Source organism: Ammospiza caudacuta, chromosome 2 (assembly GCF_027887145.1).
Source record: "Ammospiza caudacuta isolate bAmmCau1 chromosome 2, bAmmCau1.pri, whole genome shotgun sequence".
NCBI lineage: Eukaryota > Metazoa > Chordata > Aves > Passeriformes > Passerellidae > Ammospiza > Ammospiza caudacuta.
This window is the reverse complement of record NC_080594.1, coordinates 30,639,776-30,663,014: the sequence shown is the minus strand read 5'-3', so window position 1 is coordinate 30,663,014 and position 23,239 is coordinate 30,639,776. Positions and strand designations below refer to the sequence as shown.

Here is a 23,239-nt window from a genome sequence, read left to right as displayed (position 1 = left end):
TTTTTCTTGAAAGATTTCCATATCAAACATTGTTGTCATTAGCTAATGACAATGACTAAAACCAAATCCAAACCCAGCAGACATTTTTGCATTTTTGTTATAGTTTCTAGCAGTTAAGACAGTTTGGTTGTTCATTAACTGAGATGGTATCTTAACTTTACAAATTGCTAGGAAATCCTACAAACAAAGTGCAAAAGCTACTTTGAAGTGCTTGATAATGGAGACACATTTTTGCTTTAATCTTGTAAAACTGGAGGACTATCAGTGCTCTGTTCTGCTACTCCTGGCATGAGGTTTGGCCACAGCTGCACGTGCTTGAACTCAAAGGGTGACCTACTTGTGAGGTGCAAATATTTGTTATCTTTTGTTAGTGCCATGTGGGATATGTCAAAGCTTTGGCACTGCAGTAAGGAGACCTGGAAGAGCAGAATTTACTGTTTCTTGGCTTTCAGTGTGAGATGTGTCATCACTGTGTTTGGAGTTCCATTTTGGCTTTTGCCCAGGATTTCTCAAGAGGAAGGTGTCTTTTTATATAAGCCACTGATATCATAAACTGTTGCACTGTGTATTCCCTAACATTTTTGATATTAGATCTTCTTATACATAGCAGGGGTCCTCATCTTTTACTCAGTTATGTACACTGTCTTGCAACGTGTGCTCTGTGGCTTCTGCTTTGGAAATAAAAAATGACAGTGGGGAGAAGTGTCACTAACTGGCTGGGATATGGCTTTAATCCAATTAGTTGGCATTAAAAGTACCAGAAATTGTAGCTGTAGAGTGCAGGCTTTTATGTGATTCCAGCAGGCAATGGTCAGAAGTTCAGAGTTGTAACCTTGGCATGATGTTCTTTCCTTGGAAAACAGGCCCTGTTTCAGGAGGTGGATGTGAGAGTTGAAGGCTACATGGGAAGCATGGCTCCTGCTGGACGTTTCTCTGCTCTGGATGTTGCTGTCTGCACCATTGAGAAAGCCAATGGACTAATCAATAGGCTCATAGAAGAAAACAAAATGGACTCACTGGGTAAAATACTACAGCTTGGCCATTGTGGGGTTTACATATTCTGAGTGCATGTGAAATCATGGGATGCTTCAAATTTTCTGAGTTCTGTAGGTGACAGACATACCATATAGGAATATGCAGTGATTTTCTTCTTCCAGAGAACCTTTTATTTGGATTTAGGAGGACAGGCAGCACTGTTCCATGTAGCTCAGCAGCTGGGATGAGTAGGTAGAAGCTGCAGGCTTTAGCTTGTCTCAAATGGATGGCAAGCTGCATTTAACAATGATTCCCATTGCTGGGAACTGTTCTCTAATTAATAAAACTGAATCAAAGTTCTGAGATATGTTTGAGTTCAGGAATATGTTATGTTCATTTGTTTTAGACAGAGATTGTGGAATCTAAGATCTGTCTTCATTTAGCTTGAGGAAGAGAAGGAATTACATTCTGTGCTCATCTGGATCCAGATAAGCAGAATGAATACACAGTGCTCTTCTGGGTAGGCATTTTAACTGTGGGAGGGCTGTGCCATTCATTTCTGTCTTGTTTGCTCCAAACCTCTCTGTCCTTGTAACATTGGCTCCTGGGTCTCTGTGGCCCTGATGGCCACTAGATAATGAAAGTATTCATTAAGTATTGGGGATAAGACAAAAGCTGAAGAAGCCCAGTGTTTCCATGTACACTCAAGAGAAATGTACTTTCCTGTTCTAATCAGAAGTTTGTTATTCTCATTTTTTCTCTGCTCCAGAAAGCTGTACCCAGTTATGTTTTACACAGTAATCCTTCCTTCACTCAGTCCTGTAACATAGCTGGGTGATATTTTAAGAATATAAAAATAGATGAGGATCAAACTGCTCTGAGACCTCCACCTTTGAAACTGCTGTTCTGTGTGCATCTGGTATCATCATATTCTGCTGCATTGTGTACCAGAAGAGCTTTTTAGAGAGAAAATGGGAAATAAAACCTTGTAGGTTTTTTCAGAGTGTGAGATCATGGGATAACACATTCACACCTGGATCTATAGGGGCTGAATCACCATGAATGCTTTAAAGACTGCCAGTGGGCTGGAAGATGAGTGTGTGACTGTTATGCAGCATTTTAAACTCATTCAAATGAAGGTTCCTGCAGTCCAGCTCAATTGTTGAATGTATATCTTCATCTCTTCACTTGGAAGAAAACCTGTTATTTATTTTAATATATGGCTACTTGGTTTAAGGTTTTTTGCTTGTTTAAGCTAGGGTTAGTGTGATCCTATGTCACCACACTGTGCAAGCTGTACTGCCACCACAAGGCAGACAGTGGGGTCAGGATAAGCAGCTTTCTGTTGGCTTGTGTGCCTTGGAAGCATACTCAGAATATTAAAATATATTGTTTAATGATATCATCTTTCAGAAGCTAGAAATACACCAAATCCCTCTGGCTGGAACCTCCATTTCATCCCTACATGTTGTTGCACTTTAAAAGATTAATGTGCTTGAAAAGAGTAATTTAAATGTAAGCAGCCAAGTGACTACAAGATTTGAGTTTGAAGATGTGTTCTCAATACCAATTCCTCCTTAAAGCACCATGTTTTTCTTTCACCATTTGAAAATATCTCTGCTGCAAACCTCCATTTCCCTTATGCCCCATTATGGCCATGTAATAGAAGTAAAGGTAAAACACTTATTTTTTCTTTATATACTTCTCTGACATTAATTTAAAAATTAAATTTGATTTTTAAAAGTTATCATTATGTAGGAAATGGACAAGTTTTCTGTTTGGAGGCAAATTTTCATAGAAGCTGTAAAATATGGGTATGAACTGAAAATGCCAGTTTAGCTGTCACCCAAAGGAAGCTTGTCTGAAACTGCAAGATTGTACCTTGTCTTCTAATTAATTCTAAATTTAGACCAGTTTGTAACAAGGGTGTTTTATCTTTTAAGATGAGTTATTGGGAGATGACTGCAATCCTGGCTGGATTCCATCTCAAGCTCGAGCTGTTCCTTTTACTGATGTCAACCCCATGCTGATAGCTCACGTTGCCTTTGGAAATTGTTGAGAGAAACTCAAATCCTCTGCCTGCCAGAGCTCTCTTTGCTGTATGAAGCAGTTAAAAGCAATGTTGTATTGCTAATTATTATATAAGGTGTCACTTTAGAACATCCCGGTACATGGGAGATGATATTCCTCTTGTTCAGCCTCTTGACACTGATGCTTAAGGAATTTTTAGGAAAATGATTAGAGAAGAATCTGCTGCTTTCTCAGTGTGTAATCTGGGAATGGATTTGTAATGTGCTGTTATGATATTTGTTTCTTAATTTAAACTTGAAATTAAAATGTTACTAGTTGAATTACATTTAAAAAAAATCAAGTCCTTCCTGCTTTTCATTCAAAACTTTTTAGTTTTATACAGGATGGGGAATTAAAACAACCTAGTTATTCTACAGTAAACATGTCTGGTAGCTCTCAGGTACTTTTTAGTAGGTTTTTTTCAGCTGTCTTCTAGGGATACATCTAATTTGCAGACAGAAATAGCAGACTGAGTGTAGCCTCATTTCAGTACCTCTATGGTATGATGATGGTTTGAAGTGACTTGCATGGATTTTACTTTGGTAGGTATCTGATTAAACTGTCCTGTCTCAGCTCTGGGAGAGTTCAGGTAGATTGTTGTATGGGGAAACAGGAAGAAGCCTTTTCTGGTAGCTGAACAAACATGAATTTGGTGACCAATGAATTGCCAATGAATTATTTACAAGCAAGCACAGAATAAAGGAAGTAGAGGAAGACAGTGGAGCTGGATGGGTGGGAGTTTGTAAAAGAGGCTGATGAAGCAGTGCAGCACTCTTTTTCTAACTTAAGTGGCTTGAAAGAGAAGGAGGGAGAAAACAGACGGAGAGAGAAGGAACATATGTAGGAAGGAGAGAAAAAAAAGAGAAGGAAAAATAGCATTGAGACAGATAATGTAAGGTCACATTTGCCCTTAAGCTCCTGCTATTTTAGCCGTACCAGAAAGATTACATAGCTGCACCAGGGAGGAAAAAAATTCCACAGCAGCAGAGCTAATGAAGTGTGCTGTCCTCTGTGCCCTGCTTTTTTTTGCTTTAACCTTCCTTTATCCTACTCCATCTCCCTGGGACCCTGTCAGCTGGCCAGAAAAGGTACATGCTGCTGCTGGGATGTGTGCAGGAGGTGCTCTGGGTGCCTGAGTGGTTGTGGCTCTGTGTTTTCTCCTCAGGGAACACTCTAGTCTGGTCTGTTGTCTCCAGCTGCTGACATTCAGAAGCCTTTTTAGACATTAGTGTTTTAGATATTTCTACACACCTTAAAAATTTGATAGAGGTGGTTAATAGATTAAAATGTCATTTGAAGGAGGTAGGAGGACAACAAAGCTGTCACATAGGATTTTTTTTCATTAGAAAGCCAAAGCTAAGTAGAAGAGCTCGTTCAGGTTTGGTTAATGAAGAGCAATTTAATAGGAAGCAAACTCTGCCAGTGTAACTACATCTGCTCTTGTTTTTTTTTTTTTTTCTGACACAACTGCATTAGTAAAAAATGATGTTTTTAACTAAGACAGTGATGTCAACAAAATTTTTTGCTAACTCTTTTGAGTGCTGGAATTTTCCTTTCCAGATACTCTGAAGCCTGAGGGTTTTTGCTTGCAAGGAAGGTACAGTATAGATGCTGCAATACTGTTTTGTGTGGTGTCTAGACTAACAACTCAACCAATTTATTTTTATTTTTTAAAAGCTGATTGTGTCTATGTGTGGTTGTGGTGGGTATAAAACCTCTTGGCATCAGTCATGATTTGTCTCTCTCAGTGGCAGAAGGAAGCCATCGTGGTGTTGGTAAGCATAGATGGATTTGTGAATTTAAATTTCTGTTCATCATGTGGAATGGGAAAGGATTGAGGCTATTTGCTCTTAGTTTGGAGGTTTTTCAGATATGACCTGAGTGCTCCTCTTTATCAGGAGTGGTTGTTGTGGACGAGTTGCACATGCTGGGAGACTCTCATCGAGGATATCTGCTGGAACTCCTCCTGACCAAAGTGAGATATGTTACAGAGAGGGTAGCAAAAAGGTGAGTAGACTGAGATATTTGTCTTTTATTGCTAAATAATTGATGACTCTTATTCTCTGTGTGAATGGAAACTTGGGTTAGCTGCAACGTTTTTATGAGAGCGATGACCTAGACTATTTTGTTTATTAAGATCTCATCACAGCACTTTTCAGGAACCTGCCATTGTAGTTAAACCCTCTTTTCCACATGGTTTTCAATTTGTGTGCTACCATGGGATTTATCCTCTCAAGAAAAGAAGTAAGGCTGAAGCTTTCATTTACTTCTTTAGCCTTTTTTTTTTTTAACTTTGGATTTTTTAAAAACAGTTTTGCTAGCAGATTTGCCCTGCCTAATTTTTCAGTGCTTCGTGGAGTGGTGTAATTATCCTACTGGAATGCTCTGGTGTGATGGAAGAGTGGGCAGGCTGTTAACTTGTGCATGGTGAATTGATCAGAAGGCTTAGAGGAAATGTCAGCAGTCTGCTTGGTTAGCACTGCTCAGGGTGAGCTCTGCTTTTGCTTATAACATGTGATAGCCTAGTGGTTGCATGTTTTCCTGCCTTTAGCAGAATTGATTTCACTCTTTAGGGGAATAGATAAGATGTTTGAGAAGACCTCTAGAAACTTTTAAGAATTCAGTATCTAGATCCTCAGCACCAAGCTGTCCAGCTGCTCCGTATTGCCCAAACACAGAAAAAAGGAAATAGAAGAGGTAGTGTAACCTTCTTAATCTTTATTGGTGGTGCTGAGAGAAGAGTCAAAATCAACTGTTTCTTTAGCACAAAAAGTCAAATTTTGTCAGTTTTCTCTGCTGCTTCTTGTTTTGTGTGTTGTACCAGTGCTGGCTAAGCAGAGACCATCTGTTTAGTGCTGGGGAGCTGCCATTTCTACACTGTCTCTCCACTGGACATTGCACCCAGTATTGCCCATCATGATTTCCAGGAGCCAGCAGTGTTCTTGGTCTAATCACACCTGACTTCTCACATTCTTCCCATAAGTCCTGGAAGTTATTAGACTTTGGAGCAGTATTAGTGACTTTGCCACTCTTTTTTTCTTGGTTTATCAAGTAGCTGCAGCACAGGTGCAGGCTCACCCTCTGCTTTACTCCCTTGCATTGAGGAAGCAGGAAGGAGAAAACACTGGCCAGGAGGAAAAAAGTACAGGTGCATCAAGGAATATTCCTGGGAAGACACTTTTTCATCCTTCACCATGCAGGCATGTTGGGACTCAGGTTCTCTGTCTCTCTGTCAGGATCAAGGTGACAGTGGTACCCTGTACCACTTCCTGACATGAAGGAAGTGGCAGCTAATTTTATTTTGGAATCCACTGGATTCCTGCAGCTGAAGACCACATTTTCTCTCAAAAGTCCTTCTAAGTCTGTGCTTTGTTTTTTTTTTTTTTTTTTCTCTGTTATTTAATGAGCTTATATAAAGTCTTTAAACACTGTCCAGTCTGGTCAGTTATCAGAATGATCAGTGCCTATCCCATTGAAGTACAAGTTGTGTCTTCACAGCAAGAAAATGTTCTCAGATGGCCACTGCCTGTGTGGGTGTCCATGCTTCTCCACAAGGCTTTTTGGCTGAGCAGACTCAGCCAAAGTTCTGCTGCAGATTTTTCTCCCCCTTAGTCACATAATATGCTGTAGAGCTAGAACTTTTTTAATCCTTGGAGGTCAATAGTTTCCTTAGGGAGGAAAAGGTCCAGAGTTCCTGTAGGGACAAAAGTATGTAACCTTGATGGTGAAGCTGTACCAGCAAATGCTTAAAGATCTTGGATAACAGAGAGTCTGCCTCTCTTCAAATTCCTTATTTCTGTCTCATCAGTGACTGGCCTTTTATACTCAGCTTCTGGATAATCTTGTTTTCTTTGTCTTGTCTTTGCCAGGATTACCAGGGTCTTCTAAGAAGATTCAGGTTATTTCTGAGCTCAAAGTGATTTGTCAGATCTTTTTTATTTTTTAGAGTCTCGATTTGTGGCTCGGTGCAATGCAAATGAGTACTTTTAAAACACAAGCTTAGAAGCATAAAAAACCCTATTGTGTAGATGTAAAAGCCTGAATTAGAATCTAAATTTGGGTATCTAAATTAACAGTTTGTGTTGTCAGGTTTGTTCGGAGTCCATTACTTCTCACTGTCTTTAGTGAAAACTGCTGTTCAGCATTTTAGGAACAGAAGCTACTTGCTTCTTTGCTGTTCTCAGAGCTTTGGTTCCCATATCTAGGAAGACATTAGTCTAATATTATTTGTCCTGAAATGGAAGCAAATAGAAGTGTTTTAATTAAGGTATTTAAGCTTAGAAAGATTGCGGTGGAGATTGAGCCATTCCTTTATTTCCATGTTTTCCATGTTTATTTCCATGTTTTTGTTAGTGGCAAGGAACTAGTTGATCTTTGTATTTGTTTTCAGTCTCTCCAAATATGCAGTCAATTCATAGCTGTTGGCTACCTAAAGAAGGTAAAGGTTTAGGTTCAAATTGATTAAAAGCTGAATTATCTTGTAATCAGTGCATAACCTGACCTGTTTTCTAAGAGTAGTGTATGGCTTCTTTCTTTGTCAAGAAGTTGAAAAATTAGTTTTGCACTTGAGAGGCTGGAAGGAATTAGATTGAACTGTTTTTTCTGAATTCCATTTTCCAGGGCAGTAACCTGTGTTGTCACTAACTTCTATTTTCTTTTAACCACTTCCAGACACACAAAGAGCACCAGTCCTGGTTTTGGTGGGATACAGATAGTAGGCATGAGTGCTACGCTCCCTAACCTGGGGCTCCTGGCCTCGTGGTTAGATGCAGAGCTCTACTGTACAGATTTCCGCCCTGTGCCCCTCAAGGAGTGGGTGAAAATTGGCAGCAACATATATGACTCCTCCATGAATTTAGTGCGAGAATTCCAGCCCAAGCTGCAACTGAAGGTAACAAAACCTTGAGAAAGTGCCTTTGGTGGTGCTAAAGTTAAAGAGACAGCTCCTGGTATATTTTTTATTTATTTTTAAATAGATGACATTCACAACTTTGTTGTTTACTTCATGCTCAAACTGAGAATAAAATTGGTATTTTTGTCTTCTCCTGCCTTAAACAAAAAAACCCCAAAATACAGACTCATGAAGGTATTGAAGATTTTTGAATCTGACGTGAAGACAAATGCAGTTTGTCTTGTTATGTTGTTTCTGAGTACATAACAGATATAAAGAGTTTGAGTCTCCCTTTACCCACCACTGTATCTTGTGTCTGGAAATCTACTTCCCTTTCATAAATGCAAGTAAATATTTCTTGCTTAGGCCAAGGAATTTGCACTCATAATTGGGAGAAAATATTTGTATTAAAATCTGGTATTGAACCTGCTTGTGTTAAACTGCTAAATGATCTAATTTTGACACTGATTAGAAGGCAGATGTCCATTCCAATTCTTCTGAATTTGTTTTCAGTAGTCAGTCCTTTTGCACACTTGAAAAGGATATGGAAAGTTAGGGGTAACCTACTATGATGATTTCAAAGAACCAGATGGATACAAGTGGGAAATTTGAGCTCTCTACTTGTAGGTCCTTTCCTGTGGAGTCTTTGAAGGGTAAATTCTCTCTCCAGTTGGTTTAACTGCTCTGTATAATACTAGTGTAGTAGTTGGGCAGTACGGGCTGAATGGCAGCAATATTTTGGAAAGTTTTGCATTCCATTCTTGCACAGACATTCTCTTGTCAGTAGCATGGTGGTACAGCAAAGAAAAATTATCCTGGAAACAAAAGGAAATGTTTTTCACTAGACCATTTGGAAGTTAGTTTTTATGCGGTCATATTGAGAAGGTGATGTTGCATTTGGATATTTTTGAGGCAGTTGCTTTGGATAGATACTAAATTAAGCAAGAGAAAGAACTAAACTAGACTTATGACTCAATGGTTTAAAGGAGTTGGCTTATTTTATAAGACTGGGGGATCTTGGGCTTGAAATCTATCACTGGACCTTCCGACTTCTGTGCCTCAAACTGAACCAATAAAAGGGAACTTGATAACTTCACTTGCTCCCCTGTTTTCATTTGCATATTAGTGCTTTTTATTTCTTGCTCTACGCCTACATTTTTCTCTTCCTCCTTTGGCCTGCTTGCTACAAGAGAATCTGGCAGAGCCAAGGAAACCAGATCAATTGCAGGGACTCTCTTAAGATCTTAAAACCAAAAAAGCAAGCTGTAAACAGCATTTTTTTTGCATGAACATCTATAGAAGTATCCCTAAAAGGCTTCCACTGTGCTCTGAACACCTGCAGTCTTTGGTCAGCAGGGCTTGCTGAGTGCCTCTTACTGGGGATGCTTAGACTGCTGCATGCCAGGCTTTTAGTTCAGACATCCAAGTTAACAAATGTTCCCTAGTTTAAGTAGAGGGGTTTTCCTTTGGGGCTCTTCCCCACTGCTGTTAGCCATGATGTGGAGGTTGCAGTGATTTATTTGTGCACTGTGTGGCCTTCATTCAGAAAAAGATTTCTGAAAGCAAGATGTAAAGCATTACATGTATTCATGGGTAGGTCTAGAACTGCCCTCAACAACGTGATCATACTAGTGCTTAGACTTCATAAAGCAAGGCAGAAACTGAGATAACAGTCCTCCATGTTCTGATTACTTCTCTTTCTGCCTGGAAGTAGAAAATTCCTGCTGGGATACAGAAGGACAGCATTTACAGAACTCATTCAATCTGAGAGTGCACTGAAAATATTTTATCTCAATTCAGGGAGATGAAGACCATATTGTGAGCCTGTGTTATGAGACTGTTTGTGGTGGCCATTCAGTCCTGCTCTTCTGTCCCTCCAAGAACTGGTGTGAGAAGCTGGCAGACATCATTGCCAAGGAGTTCTACGGTTTGCAACAAACTGAGAGTAAGAGAAAAGTACTTAATAGAAGACTACAGTATGTGTGCACAGTGCCTTTAATGAAAATTAATTTTAGTAGGAACTATAAAAATACTTTCTTTCTCAAGGTTCTGCAAAAAACTCAGGCCTTGCCCCAGTTGTTGTGAACAGGGAAGGGATTGATGAGGTCCTGGATCAATTAAAGCGTTCGATTTCAGGCCTGGACTCTGTGCTCCAGCGTACTTTGCCATGGGGAGTGGCATTTCATCATGCAGGTATTCCTGAATATCTTGGTCTTGAATTAGTAATGGTTAAGTCATATGAGTTCTTTTTCTTGCAGGTATCAGCAATTTACCAGTTGCTTTTTAAAGCATTTTGTAGATTATGATTAAATAAGCTTTAAGAATCCCACAGTTACAGGCAAATTTGAAATTCGTTTTTTATGGCTGAAGACTTTAATTCACAAATTGTTTTGCTGCATCTTTTCTGTGTTGTGTTGGTGTCTTAGGATGATGTTATGATGCTTGTATCCCCAGTCCTCTGTTCTATTTATGCTGGATGTTATATTCTGTGCCTTCAAGACTGGCTCTGAAAAGCGAAGTTTTGTTTTGTTTTCAGCCTGCTCACTCCCCCACAGTTGACAGGATGCAGACAGGGAAGTCCATAGTGCAGCTTTCACTTTTTGCTCTTGCTTTCACTTCTTGCTTTTGCTTTGGCTTTTTGCTCTTGCTTTCACTTTTTGCTCTTGCTTTCGCTTTTGCTCTTGCTCCTGCTTTGCTTTTGCTTTTGCTTTTGCTTGTTAGTTAGTTTAGCTAGGCAGTCTGAATTTTTCCCTGGACTGTCTTTCTTTCCCTTTTCTTGGAACTAGTCGAGCCTGCTCCGGACTGGGACCTGGGAAACATTGAGAATTTTCATTTTGTGGCCTGCAGCAGCCATTCCCAGCACCGGAGGGCTGATAACAGGAGAGACTTTCTGAATTTGTCATCTTTTTCAGAGCGGTAAAAGAGTTTCGTCATCTGGTATGGTTCATTTTGTGTGCTGGGGGGGTGCTGTGCCTGTTAAACAAACAGGTTCTTTCCACTTTTCTCTGAGGAGTCCTTCCCAAACCAGTTGGGGGGAGGGGCCGTGTGGGTTTGCTTTCTGGAGGGGCTGCCTTTTGGAGGTTTTCTCCCAAATTTGCCATAAACCAGGACAGTTGGACAACAGCAACTTCTGGAGTACAACTTGCCTGGTCCTTTCTTTGTGAAATGGCTGAAAACTTAACTGATTTGCAGCTCCAGGATTTTCAGGTTTTTCCTAAAGCTGCCAGAGTATTTCAGAGCAATTTTCCTCAGCTTAATATTGAAATATATGAGTAAATAGAGGCAGTATAACAATAAAAAAAAAATGAAAGGAGCATGTGTTGTGAACACTTTTGCTTGAATTTTTTAGTTCTTACTTAGGTAGGTAATAGAGCATGTCACCTGTTGATTCACTGAGAGAAAAGAGAGAAAACAGTAGCTATGGCATTGATTATGTAGGAGGAATAATTCCAAATGCTTGTAGAATCTGTATTTCTTATAAAATTGACCTGAAGCCCTGAAGGCAATGTAGAAAGGTACATACTAGATGTGTAATGGAAATAATGACGACTGAATCCAGGGTCAGGATGGCAGATGAGTAAATCCAATTTCCCTACTGTTTTCTCATTTTTTAATTTTATTTCTTTATATATTTACTTGCAGTGCTTGTAAATATAGTAAGTAGTAAGTAAGTACTACTAAGGAGTAAGTACCTTAGAAAAGCTAGTATATCACTGTCAGTTTCACCATCACTGTTTTTATTATTGAATAATAAAAATGTAATGGTGAAATTTCGCTTCACTTACTGGTCAGAAGTTAACTGAAGTAGTACTGCAAGTCTGGTTCCTAATGCTGCCTGGTGAACGTTCATTAAGTCTGCTCTTCCCTTGCTGGACAGCAATATTTTCAGCTCTTCCATCCAGCCTCACCATCACAAGGGTCACTAAAAGCCCTGTCTCCCCAGGGCTGACTTTTGACGAGCGGGACATCATTGAGGGAGCGTTCCGGCAGGGCCTGGTCCGGGTGCTGGCCGCCACGTCCACGCTGTCGTCGGGAGTGAACCTGCCCGCGCGCCGCGTCATCATCCGCACGCCCACCTTCGGGGGCAGGCTGCTGGACATCCTCACCTACAAACAGATGGCTGGAAGGGCTGGCAGGAAAGGGGTGGACACAGAGGGTGAGCAGAGCCTTTATTGGCATTCTGTCGGAGCGGTGTTAACCTGATTAAATCCAGGGCGGTGCTACGCAATTAGGGACTAATCATGATGAATTCCTTCGGTGTGCTGTATGATTAGGTTAATCAAGATGAGTTTGTTTGGTATTAATTTGTTTGGTATTAATGGAGTAAAAGTTGTAATTCCCAGGGGATTGTTTTCACTGCGTGAGACTGACTTTGGTATTTATATGTCAGTTACTTCAGGAGAGGGCTATTTTTGCCTTTGAATTCTTGTTAGCTTCTAAGGCTATGTTGTTCATTTGCCTTAATTCTGTGATCCATGGTCAGTTGACTAAAGTGTTTAGAGTTTTAGTGAGAAAATTTGCAGTAAGCTCTCATTGGATGGGCCTAAAATGTAAGAAATGCGTGTCTACAAAGTCAAGTCTACAACCCTAATTTGACAAACTTCTGTTGTCTGAAATTATGATTTAGATTTAGTAAACTTAACCATCAATTTTATGGATTTTGAAAGTAGTAATGAGACAGACAAGGAAATATGATCAGTAGTTCACAGGTAATATGGCACCTTCTTGCATACAGTGGCACTGATTGATGTTCAACAAAAAAATCCTGCCTGTTATTTTAATTTGCAAAGAAAATTTATCTTTGTGGATGATTGCAAAAAGCCACATTATGCACGTATAAACACAGTAGAAAAGAAGAAGTTCAACAGATGCGGGAAGTGGGATTCGCCCTCCTGATTGTTTGATTGGTGCTTGCTGGAGCCCTATGTAAGCAGACTGTTCTTACATTTAGCTTTCTATTTTTGCCTGAGTAACATAGCAACAGAGCATTTTGCGACCTATATCTCTGCGAGCTCTCCCTGTGCGTTCAAGGAAAGGGCAGCTGCAGGCTGGATTTTGAAATTTTCCAGACTTTCTCATTTGACTGCAGCAGGCAGGTGTAAAATTACATTATTCCTTGAAGTTTCTTCTTTTTCTCCTTCAAGTTACAATAATTAGTACCCTTTTTGACAGTTCTGATGTGTAAGCAGTTGATTTTATGCTGATGAGCTTCATGAATGTACCATTTTTTTCCACTCCACAGAGTCTTTTGGATGAGAACATAAAGCTATGTTGCCAGCTGCTACTCTGTCACGGAGTAGGGAGACTGGAGGACAGCAACTTCAGCTGGAAAAAGTGCCTTATGTGGATATGAAATTTAGCTGACAGACAAAAGATAAATGCTGTTGGGTTGAATTCCTCCTCCTCTCCCAACATTATAGTTTTGGATTGTCTTACATTTTGGTTTTTAAATTTATTTTTCTTAATTTGATAGAAACTTAAAAATATAATTTTGGAGAGTGAAATGTGTTTCTTTTAGTATCCATCAAAACTATGGTTTTACCAAGAGAAATAGGTAAAGCTGAACAAAATCTAGAATTTAGTAAGGCCTTTGTAGGTTTTAATGGAGTTTTATGCCTGGATATCCAGAGTTTGTCTAGTCTGATGCTAACCTGGACTTCCCCTAGTACTTGAAATGTCCAATAATGGATATTGGAACAGTTCAGTTCCTTTTTTAAAAAATTTATTGTTTACTCGATTGCAGTTAGTAGCTTTGAATTATCAGTGGCATCTTGGGAAAGAATATCCCCCAAGTCTTGCAAAACTGTCAGATACTGTAGAGCTAAGTGGATACCCATCTTCTGTTAGATTTTCTTTTAGGTACATCACTCTGAAAGAGTCAAAGGGAAGTTTTCAGAGGAAATTTCAGGTCACATCAGAACCCAAATAGAAAATGAATAGATGTTCTTTATTGCTAAAATAAAAATAAGCTTTTCTTTCACCAAACAATGCTTTACAGGCAGTTTATCTTCCCTACTCTCCAGTTCTGTCAAAAGTACATGATCAACTGATATCAACATTTTCACCTGGCAGGATTAAAAAAATCAAAGACACATCCTCTGAACATCATTTCATTCTGTAGTTAATTTATGTAATTATGTTTAAGCTGTATTTCGTTACTTGCCTACACTGCATTTATTTATTCTGTTCATTAAAGTTAAGTGCAGCTGTGTTTTCATTACCTCTGGATTTGCTAATTACTGTAGCATTTCCACAGCTACAGTTTTATCTTAAGTTAACATTCCTAGGGTCATACTCAGATACTCACTACCAAAATTACCTTGTGTCCAGACTACATGCCTTTAAATCTTAACAAGTTATCATAAATCTGCCATGATATTTAATGTACAGCTAATCCAAAACTAATGTTCTTCTCTTAGTCAAAGGCAAATGTGCCTGACCCATAATTCATTTATCCTGTACCAGTTGACAAAGCTTGCAACTACCTAAGGTCTTCAGTGATCCAGTTTCTCCCCAGTTGCTTTGTGGAAAAAATATCCTTTATGTGACCACTGTGTTTTCCATAGTTAAGCTGTACTGATACATGGAAAAACTCTACAACCTGTAAAAGTTGTGAAGTAGGTGTGTATTTATTCAGCAGGGATAACTCCTCCAAAGATGTGAGTGCTTTCTGAAGAACTTCACCCTCTTTTTATTCCCTGAGAGGTTCCATGTGCATCAGGTTTTGCAGTTCACCATGCATATTCATTTCCTAGCCCTGCCCAGCCCTGCTTGGCATTATGATTAATAATAAGTGCAGTGCTCTGGTGGTCATCTGGTGGTTGCATGGGAGGAAGCAAACAAGCTTTCCAATGTCTTCCTCAGGGTGGACTTGTCACCTTGTCTCCTTGTGCATGCTCCCCGCTCTCTTGGTGGCAGTTCAAACCACAAGGCTGGTCTAGGCTTTTCTGGGGGTCCGAGGAGCCTTGCTTATCTCAACAGCCTTGCAAGTCTGGTACTCTTTCCCTCCTGCTTTGGGAAGCAGTTCCTTATCAAAATATCTGTGCATTTTCTCATTTTGTCTTTGCAAGCACAGCAAAAGTTAAACAATACACATGATTAAACAGCTGTCCTTAATCAATCACCTTTTAGTTTCTAACCCCCTTGCCTCATTATTATGATCTCATTAAAGGAATTTACCCATTATTTTCATTTTTCTTTTGTGGCTCTGGGATGGTTTTTGACTCCCACAGAGTTTCAGTAGTTGGAGATTAACTGAACAATGTCTGACAGAGAATTTTAAGGTAGGATATATTGAGATGTACTTTCAGTGGAAACCATGCAGGTTACTTATGTGTATGTGTATATAAAAGCATATATGAAAGTTTAGAGGATGCATAGTTACTTAGATTGGTAATTTTGGATTTCTGAATTAGTTATTTCTGGAATGAAAGCTGGTTGACTTAATACAAACTGTCAAAATACTGCACAGCTTTTATGTTTTCTTATTACTTTTGAAAATTTTTTCAGTTTATTAATGTAATGAAAAAGTCAAATTAATGCCACTTTATATTATAGTTCCAGTCAACTCCAGAACAAGAAGCAAGAGTGATTCAACAGCAAAGCAGATGCACAGAGAGGCTGTGGATAACTTGGCAAGACCTAAACTAGCCTAATGTAACTTTGAAGCTGGCTCTGCCTTAGTTCTGATGTACTAGCTGTTCTTACATAGCAATGCATATGCATTGTGCACATTTTTTCTCTTCTTTTGTTACTCAACTTTTTTGAAAATACTTACAGTTTTCCATTCCAATAATATGTCCTTGGTGAGCTGTGTGCAGCTGTTATAGTGCTAAGATGCAGTACTAAAGTAATTGGTTTTGTATTTGTTTTGTTTTTCTTCTCCAATAGGTGAGAGCATTTTAGTCTGCAAGCCCTCAGAGAGATCAAAAGGTGCTGCTCTACTTCAGGGATCTCTCAAGCCTGTTTGCAGCTGTTTGCTTAGAAGAGAAGGGGAAGGTGTTGCTTCTAGCATGAAAAGAGCAATACTTGAGGTATGGGACACAGGGATTAGAATTGTGCTTGGACCCTTGCAGGGTGGCTTCTTCTGTGACACCACCAAATTTTTTTTGTGCACTTCTTTTTCATGTGTTTCCTCCTTTGTCAGGCCAATCATTTATTTGGCTCTGCCAGCTTGCTTCAGTATTCAGCATTTTGTCTAGGATGTTTCTCTGCTTGCTGCAGATTGGGACACTCAAAGAAGCTTTGCTGTTGTGTCTAGATGTACTTGGGCAGGCAGAACTAAGTGTGATTCTTAAACTTTAGGTGCGACCTGACACTGTTAACTGGAGGATGTTTGTAAATTACTGATCCTAGAGGCTTTGTAGACTGAATTGGGCCATAATGACATTTGTGGAACCTTATAGGGTGTCTTATTTACCCCCTCAATTTACCTACCTCTTCTGCACAGGAATGATTGAAATTTTGGGAATACATTTTGGGTGAGCAAACATGGATGGTACCCAATTTGCTCCCTCCTCTGTAGGGTTCCTATAGGAGTAAAAAGGACTAAAAGGGTTTCATTTCATGTAGGTGAGCTTATGTCCTTTTCCAAAGCTGCTTTTGGGTTTGAACTTGGATTAGATACAAGATTTTTTAAATAGAATCTGTTTGCTATACTTTTACTGTCTTTTGAAAGCTTTTGTGAGGCTTAGAACTGAGTTGTACTTCCATAGATTTTGAATTTTAGCAGACCAATGGAATTTCCAAATGTATTTTTCTGCATAAGAGCTATCTAAAAGAAGGGGGTTCCTTTAAGGCAAAACCAAAATCCAAGGTGAACAAAATCACTCTCAATCAGGAAAACAATGGTGGTGTATAGCATTCATATTTATTAAGAGAAACCTTCAGTATGCTGAATAGCCTTACAAGAACTTCACTTTCATGGTTGGCTTTTTGTATTCACAAAATTGCAGTTTGTATTCTAACATACTTTAATATTTCACAGTGTTGGCTAAGAAAAATGCCTCAGGCTAGTCTGAAATCTGAATTGCTGCTATGTCTACGTTCACTTTCAAAATAAGATTTTGTTAATCATTCTTTTCCATAGCTTAGTCCTCTTACTTCTGCCCAAGATGACTGACTTCTTGCCAAGAACATCTTTAAAAGTTACCTGTTGCTTTGCCTCATATTCCTGTCTCTAGGAAAACGGTTCTTTAAAATTGAGATGATGGATCACTCTTTGATTCTCTGATCTGATGTTCTGTCCTGCTGCATCTCTGGCAATATGAAGAGGTATTTTTCTTCAACAGATCATAGTGGGGGGAGTAGCCAACACTCCAGAGGATGTGCAGACCTATGCCTCTTGCACTCTGCTTGCATCCAGCTTGAAGGAAAGAGAGTGGGAAAATGGGAAAGAGCAAGACAAAGCACATGCTGGACCTATCGAGGCTTGTGTGACATGGCTGCTGGAAAATGAATTCATTCAGATTGTGGACTCTGGCAATGATGTGAAAGGTAAAGCTAGTGTTCCTCCCAGTGATTGCAGTTTTGATTTGCTAACTGAGTAGATGTTCAATGTAAATTAACAGTAAGGACTTCTCTGCATTTTTATTGTATTTTAAAGAATTGTTTATCAAGAATTTTCTGTCTTTCTGGAAGGTATCTTTACACCTCTTTTATCATATTTTGCATGTACATGTTCTTGGAAGGCACATCACATCACCTACATATCACTTGCACATCAACTCTAAGACTGATGCATCTTAGTCTAAAAATTCCCAAAATATTTAAAGAAAGCAAACTTTTACCACAGGATTGGTGCATATTAGCTGCAGACTGCGATTATTGTCTTTCTAAAGAGAAAAAGGCTAGTTTAGACATAGGCAAGGCTAAACCTGTTATTGTTTCCATTTTTCTGTCTTCAGAATGGAGACATACACTATTTCTTATTGAAAAAGCAGCTGTGAAAAGTTAAAAATCTCTCAAATGCAGCACAACCTGAAAATTATTATAAACTTGCACCTAAATGTTTCTCTATGTAATATATATATATTTTTTTTAACAGCAAAGGTTTATCACCCAACACATCTTGGTTCAGCTACTCTTTCCTCTTCTCTTTCACCAATTGAAGCCATGGAAATCTTTGCTGACCTGCAGCGAGCTATGAAGAGCTTTGTTCTGGAGAATGATCTGCATATTGTCTATTTGGTAGGTTCCTATTCTGTGTCTTGTATTTTCCACTACCAAAACTAAGGGGAGACAGCACAGTGCGAAGCTCTTGGCAGCTCCATGAACACAGGTTTGGGTTTTTCTGTGCTTTGCTTAGCTTATCCTTCATGAAGAAAAGTTTCTAAATGGAAGGTTCTTCAGAATGAGTGTGTTACCATAGTGTCTATTGTGCAGACAGGTGCTGGGTGCCATTTAACCCCTTCTTGTCACCCTTGACTTCCTAAGATTTCAGAACTTAAAAACTTTTGAGCATAAAATAATTGTAGATTTTCTGAGGCACTTGAAATTGATGAAACAAATTGTTTTTTTGTTTATGTATGTTTTGGATCAGCAGGCTTAATTTCATATTACTTTTGGAGGCACAGAAAAATGTTGGGCTTTTAGTATCCACTTTGCTTCCAAAAAGCCTCAGAGAGCCAGACCACTTCCTTTCTATGGGTGGGCCTTTCTTTGATTCAGTTACAGTGAAATTCATCCCTGATTTAGTTTACTTGCCTGGTGATGCTGCCAGAGCTGAAGGAAGGAGTGTGATAAATCTTATAAGGGAAAAGTGTCCCAGAGTGTGTCAAGATTTATGAACACATAGACCTGAAAAGCTAAGCACTGCTATTTAAGACTCTGGGAGAGGAAGCCATGAACTTGTGAAGATTACTGAAGAAACCAGATGGATTTGCACTGAGCTGCTTGGGATTCATGGCTGCCAGAGGCCCATCATGCAGTCATCAGCTGAAGTCTGTCAGTCAGCTTTAGCCTTTTTTAGGAGTAAGGTTTATTCTCTTTACCTGGATGATAAATCAAAGGCAGAGCTTGGGAGTCTTGTCTGGTAAGAAAGTTCACTTCAAGAGGAATGTGCTTGTAGTTACAAAGCTTGTTGGGCTGGGAGGCAGGGGCAGGCAGGAATCTGAGGGTACCTGTACCTGCTTGGTGAATTCAATAACCCACTAATGGGCTAAAACAGATTTTTTTTTGCATCTACTGCTGTCCCATATGTACTCATATCTCTGTTTTAGGGGACCGCATTATATTTTGTTCTATTTCTGCCAGATAAAATGAACTCCTTTGTGTTATGCACCAGTGAATTTTTTCCCTGTTTGCATGTCCAAAGCAGAAAAAAAAGGGTGAAATTTGTTCCTGTTCTGGGGTAGAGGCAGCAATGGCATAATGTTTTTATGCTGTACTTTTTAATTGCAGCAGCTTGTCTAAGGTTATTTTAAATCATACACTGTTGAACAAAATGTTCTTGAGATTCTCTTTTGTTAAGCTACTCTAAAACACTTTCTTGAAAGTCTGTTCATTTTCAAGGCCAAAGGTTTATTTCATTTTGTTGCTTTTTTAGTTTTTTTAGGTATTGTTCTTCATGTGTTCCTTATGAGCTACAGGGAGTTTATCTGCTAAAATACTGTTTAATTCTTTTACGCTTGCATCTTTTACATGTACAAATATGAGACTGAATTCCAAGCCCTTGTATTTTAGGAAAGTTGATTAAAACAAATAAGGATTTGCTAGACAGGAAAATAGTTTTTTTTAAAGACAAAAAACAAATCACAACAGAATTCCAATAAACAACAAAAGATAAACCCCCATCTTAATAACTTTTGTTCTTCTCAGCAGATGAAGAAGCATGGATGATTTACAACCACATAGGCATCTAGTATTCTGTGCCATTTAACATTTGTGCCAAGCAACTCTTAGTTCTTTCAAAATAATTAATCTTGCTTTATATCGATAAAGGTATGAAGACATTTTGTCTCCTCATAGAGGAACTGACTCTGTGCTGACTAAACATTAACAGAATTGGTTTTATGTCTAAAAAACATTAAAAAAAAGTTCTGGAGGGCTTTTTGTTAGTGTTAATAAAAGTGGAGATTTTTTTGTACTCCAGGTAAATGAAAGCTTCAGCAAGTTCTGGCAAGTTCTGTGTTGTTCCTGCTTTATCAGAGGCTGTGGGAGTGGTTAGTGTGATTAGTCGTGGTTTAAAAAAGTTGATAGATGTCTGTAAATTATGTTAAAAAAAGAATAAAATTTTGTTTTCTTAAAGGACATTGAAGACACAGCTTAAAAATAGTTTAGTGGCTTGGATTTAAAGAATAATCTGACAAAGATTTTAAATTGTTTAATCATTGGAGGACCCATATGAGTCAGATCTCATCAGTACAAGTATTACAGAAACTGGATTAGAAGAGCTTTTACTTTCTTCATGGTCCACGCCTGTGACTCAGTGCCTTTACGTCGTGCGTAGGATGCTCTAACCACATTCCCTAGGCTGTAGTTTTGTTTACCCAAAACTCTGTTTAGTTCTGTTTATTTCTCTGAAACAGTTTTTTGCATTGTGTTATTTTCTTTAGGTCACCCCAGTGTATGAGGAGTGGACCACCATTGATTGGTACCAGTTCTTCTGCCTATGGGAGAAGCTGAGTGCCTCAATGAAACGTGTGGCTGAGCTGGTGGGGATTGAAGAAGGCTTTCTAGCTCGCTCTGTTAAGGGCAAAATCACTGCTAAAACAGAGAAACAGCACAGACAAATGGCCATCCACAAAAGGTAGCCACAGAATGTGTGTGTGAAAGTGCAGAGATCAGGGGCTATAATATTTGTAATGCTCAGGCTCTGTGACTGTTTTCAGGAACTTGCTCTTTTTCTGAGTGAGCTGATAGGTCAGAGAACCTGGACCTGGTCTGCTGTGGTCTGAGAACACTGGTGGCACAAAATGTTTGTGCTGATGTGTTTGGAAGCCATCCTCTCTGTTTCTTTTGTGTGCTGTACTGTAGTACTGTTCTGTACTATGTATCACAGCACATTTTGGCATGTACAGTAATGTGCCCCAGATGACAATTTCATTTCTTCTTTTACTTTGTCAACAGGTTTTTCACCAGCCTTGCCCTTCTGGATTTAATCAGCGAGGTTCCTTTACAAGATATGACCAAGAAATATGGCTGTAGTCGTGGTCAGCTTCAATCCTTGCAGCAATCTGCTGCCACTTATGCAGGCAAGTTGTCTGAGCAAAATACCCCAGTCTGCTATTAGACTAGTCTTAGGCTAGTCTGGTTTTTTTTTTGTCCTTCCAGATTTGGGGCAAAGATAGCCACAGTGTGGTACTGACAGCAAACAGCCTTATGAAACCACTTATGGATTTATAGCTTAACCAGTGTTTTCCCCTGCTGTGGAACCACAGTGTGCAGTGGGAAAGGGGCCAGCTGAGGGGAATCAAGCAGTGTGCAGCATGCTGAGCTCTGTGGAAATCAGCTGTGTGCTGTGCAGGAATGTAGCTGGTTCAATACTAAGTATGGAAATTAGTGCAAGTCCCTTCTAAAGCTTTGCTCTATGAGGAAAGCATACCTTTCAGCATTGAGTAAAGTTTGGAGCCTCTAAGATGGGACATGGCTTTCTTCTGAATGCAAAATTAATTGGCCAGGAGGTATAAGGTTACAGTTGTCAGAACAGAGTGAGTGGCTTCTGGGTCATTTATCAGCAGATCACAGGAGGTCAAACAGCTGCTACCTTTAACTTCCCTAAGAAAGCTGTGTGGGTGTGGAAGTAACAGCCCACCAGTGACCAAGATATTTTTTTTCTGTTGCCTAAATATTTCATTACTCCATAAGTGGGTTTTCAGTTTTTAGGACAGTTTTAGCTCAACTTGCGAAACCCTCTGTGTGGGCTGCAGCATGAGTCAAAGCCCCAAAATGAAAAGGTCACGCCAACTGATGCAGAGTAGTTTAATTTAATTCTGGTAGTATAAATAACTTATTTTTTTTTTAACTTTTTAGTATAAATAACTTTGTAGCAGTTTCATGATTCTGTATTTCCAGTGTTAATAGTTTTCACAGTAGTAATCTGGGAAGTAAAATGAACTATCGATATGACATAGAGTTAAGAGACATGATAAAAATTGTATTCTATAATCACTGCAAAATTAGTGAGGAATGCCATGTCTTTCAGTGGTTTTCATTGTCTGTAGATGCAATCTGTGAATAAGAAACTGTTTTTTCTGTGCTCTTTTCCTTCTCCCATGCACTGGGGACTGCAGTTGTAACCTGTATCATGGGATTTGCTACCTCCTATGATGCTCTCAGTAACTGAAATCCTGCAGACCAAGGTCTACTTTTATGGATGTCAGTGCTGGGTTTCTTCAAAGATATATGGCTTCCCTTAATGACTCTCATCACTACTTTTTCCTTTGCCTTTTTTTCCCAGTATGATTCTTTCATAGGACTCCTGTTTCAGGATAATGCATGTGCTTCAAATATTAGCATCTTTGAAAAAAAACAGTGTCATTCAGAATTTCTGCCTCACTGATTAACTACTTAATTGCAGATTGTGTTCTGCAAGACTAGCTCTTACTCATAGCTGTGATAAACACGAGTTAGTTTTTGTAAATAATGGAAGGTGAGAAATGTAAAGTGAGTGCTGAATCAGATTGGGAGGTGGAGTGTGAATCCAGCTTAGTAGAACTGGAGCTGGAGTTCAGACATTAATGTCACTTTTGTGTTCCAGGAATGATAACAGTTTTCTGTAATCGATTGGGCTGGCACAACATGGAGATGTTGCTGTCTCAGTTCCAGAGCAGGCTCACTTTTGGGGTGCAGAGGGAGCTGTGTGACCTGGTGCGGGTGTCTCTGCTCAATGCCCAGCGTGCCAGGGCACTTTACAGCGCTGGCTTTGTCACCGTGGCTGACCTCGCTAAAGCCAGTCCTGATGAGGTGGCAGCTGCTCTGAAGAGCTCAGTACCATTTAAAAGGTGAGAAATCACTAAGTCTGAAGTCAAGTAAAGGACTTTGTAAGGTGAAGGGTTACAAGATGAAACCTGCAATAAAATGTGGCAACCCTTTGGAACTTTGTGTCAAATATTAAGTTAGAAATAACTTGTAGGTCTCTCCAACTGATCACAGTCGTTACATGATTTTTCTGAAATTAATAGAAGAACCTTGTATTTACAGGATAAGTTTTTGTCACTGAAATTTTCTTCTTATTCTTCTTTTCAATGCACTGTTTAGTCCTGGGTAAATTGTCAGTGCTTTCTGGGGAGTTTTTGCTGCCTCTAAAAGGCAGCTTCACCATATGTTCAACGATTTATTACTGATTATCTTTTGGGATTCTCT

The 23,239-nt window shown here is 39.3% G+C and overlaps 1 protein-coding gene across 1 annotated transcript in view; it reads left to right on the top strand.

The window, feature by feature from the left end:
* POLQ (DNA polymerase theta) overlaps window positions 1–23,239 on the top strand; it is a 52,763-nt gene that overhangs the window by 5,306 nt on the left and 24,218 nt on the right. The window contains exons 4-15 of the mRNA XM_058825351.1: window positions 864–1,020; window positions 4,944–5,052; window positions 7,717–7,936; window positions 9,737–9,881; window positions 9,983–10,129; window positions 11,880–12,092; window positions 15,827–15,969; window positions 17,227–17,431; window positions 17,982–18,124; window positions 20,491–20,684; window positions 21,005–21,129; window positions 22,635–22,878. Coding sequence (XP_058681334.1) covers window positions 864–1,020; window positions 4,944–5,052; window positions 7,717–7,936; window positions 9,737–9,881; window positions 9,983–10,129; window positions 11,880–12,092; window positions 15,827–15,969; window positions 17,227–17,431; window positions 17,982–18,124; window positions 20,491–20,684; window positions 21,005–21,129; window positions 22,635–22,878 — 2,045 coding nt within the window. The remainder of the gene's footprint in view (window positions 1–863; window positions 1,021–4,943; window positions 5,053–7,716; window positions 7,937–9,736; window positions 9,882–9,982; window positions 10,130–11,879; window positions 12,093–15,826; window positions 15,970–17,226; window positions 17,432–17,981; window positions 18,125–20,490; window positions 20,685–21,004; window positions 21,130–22,634; window positions 22,879–23,239) is intronic.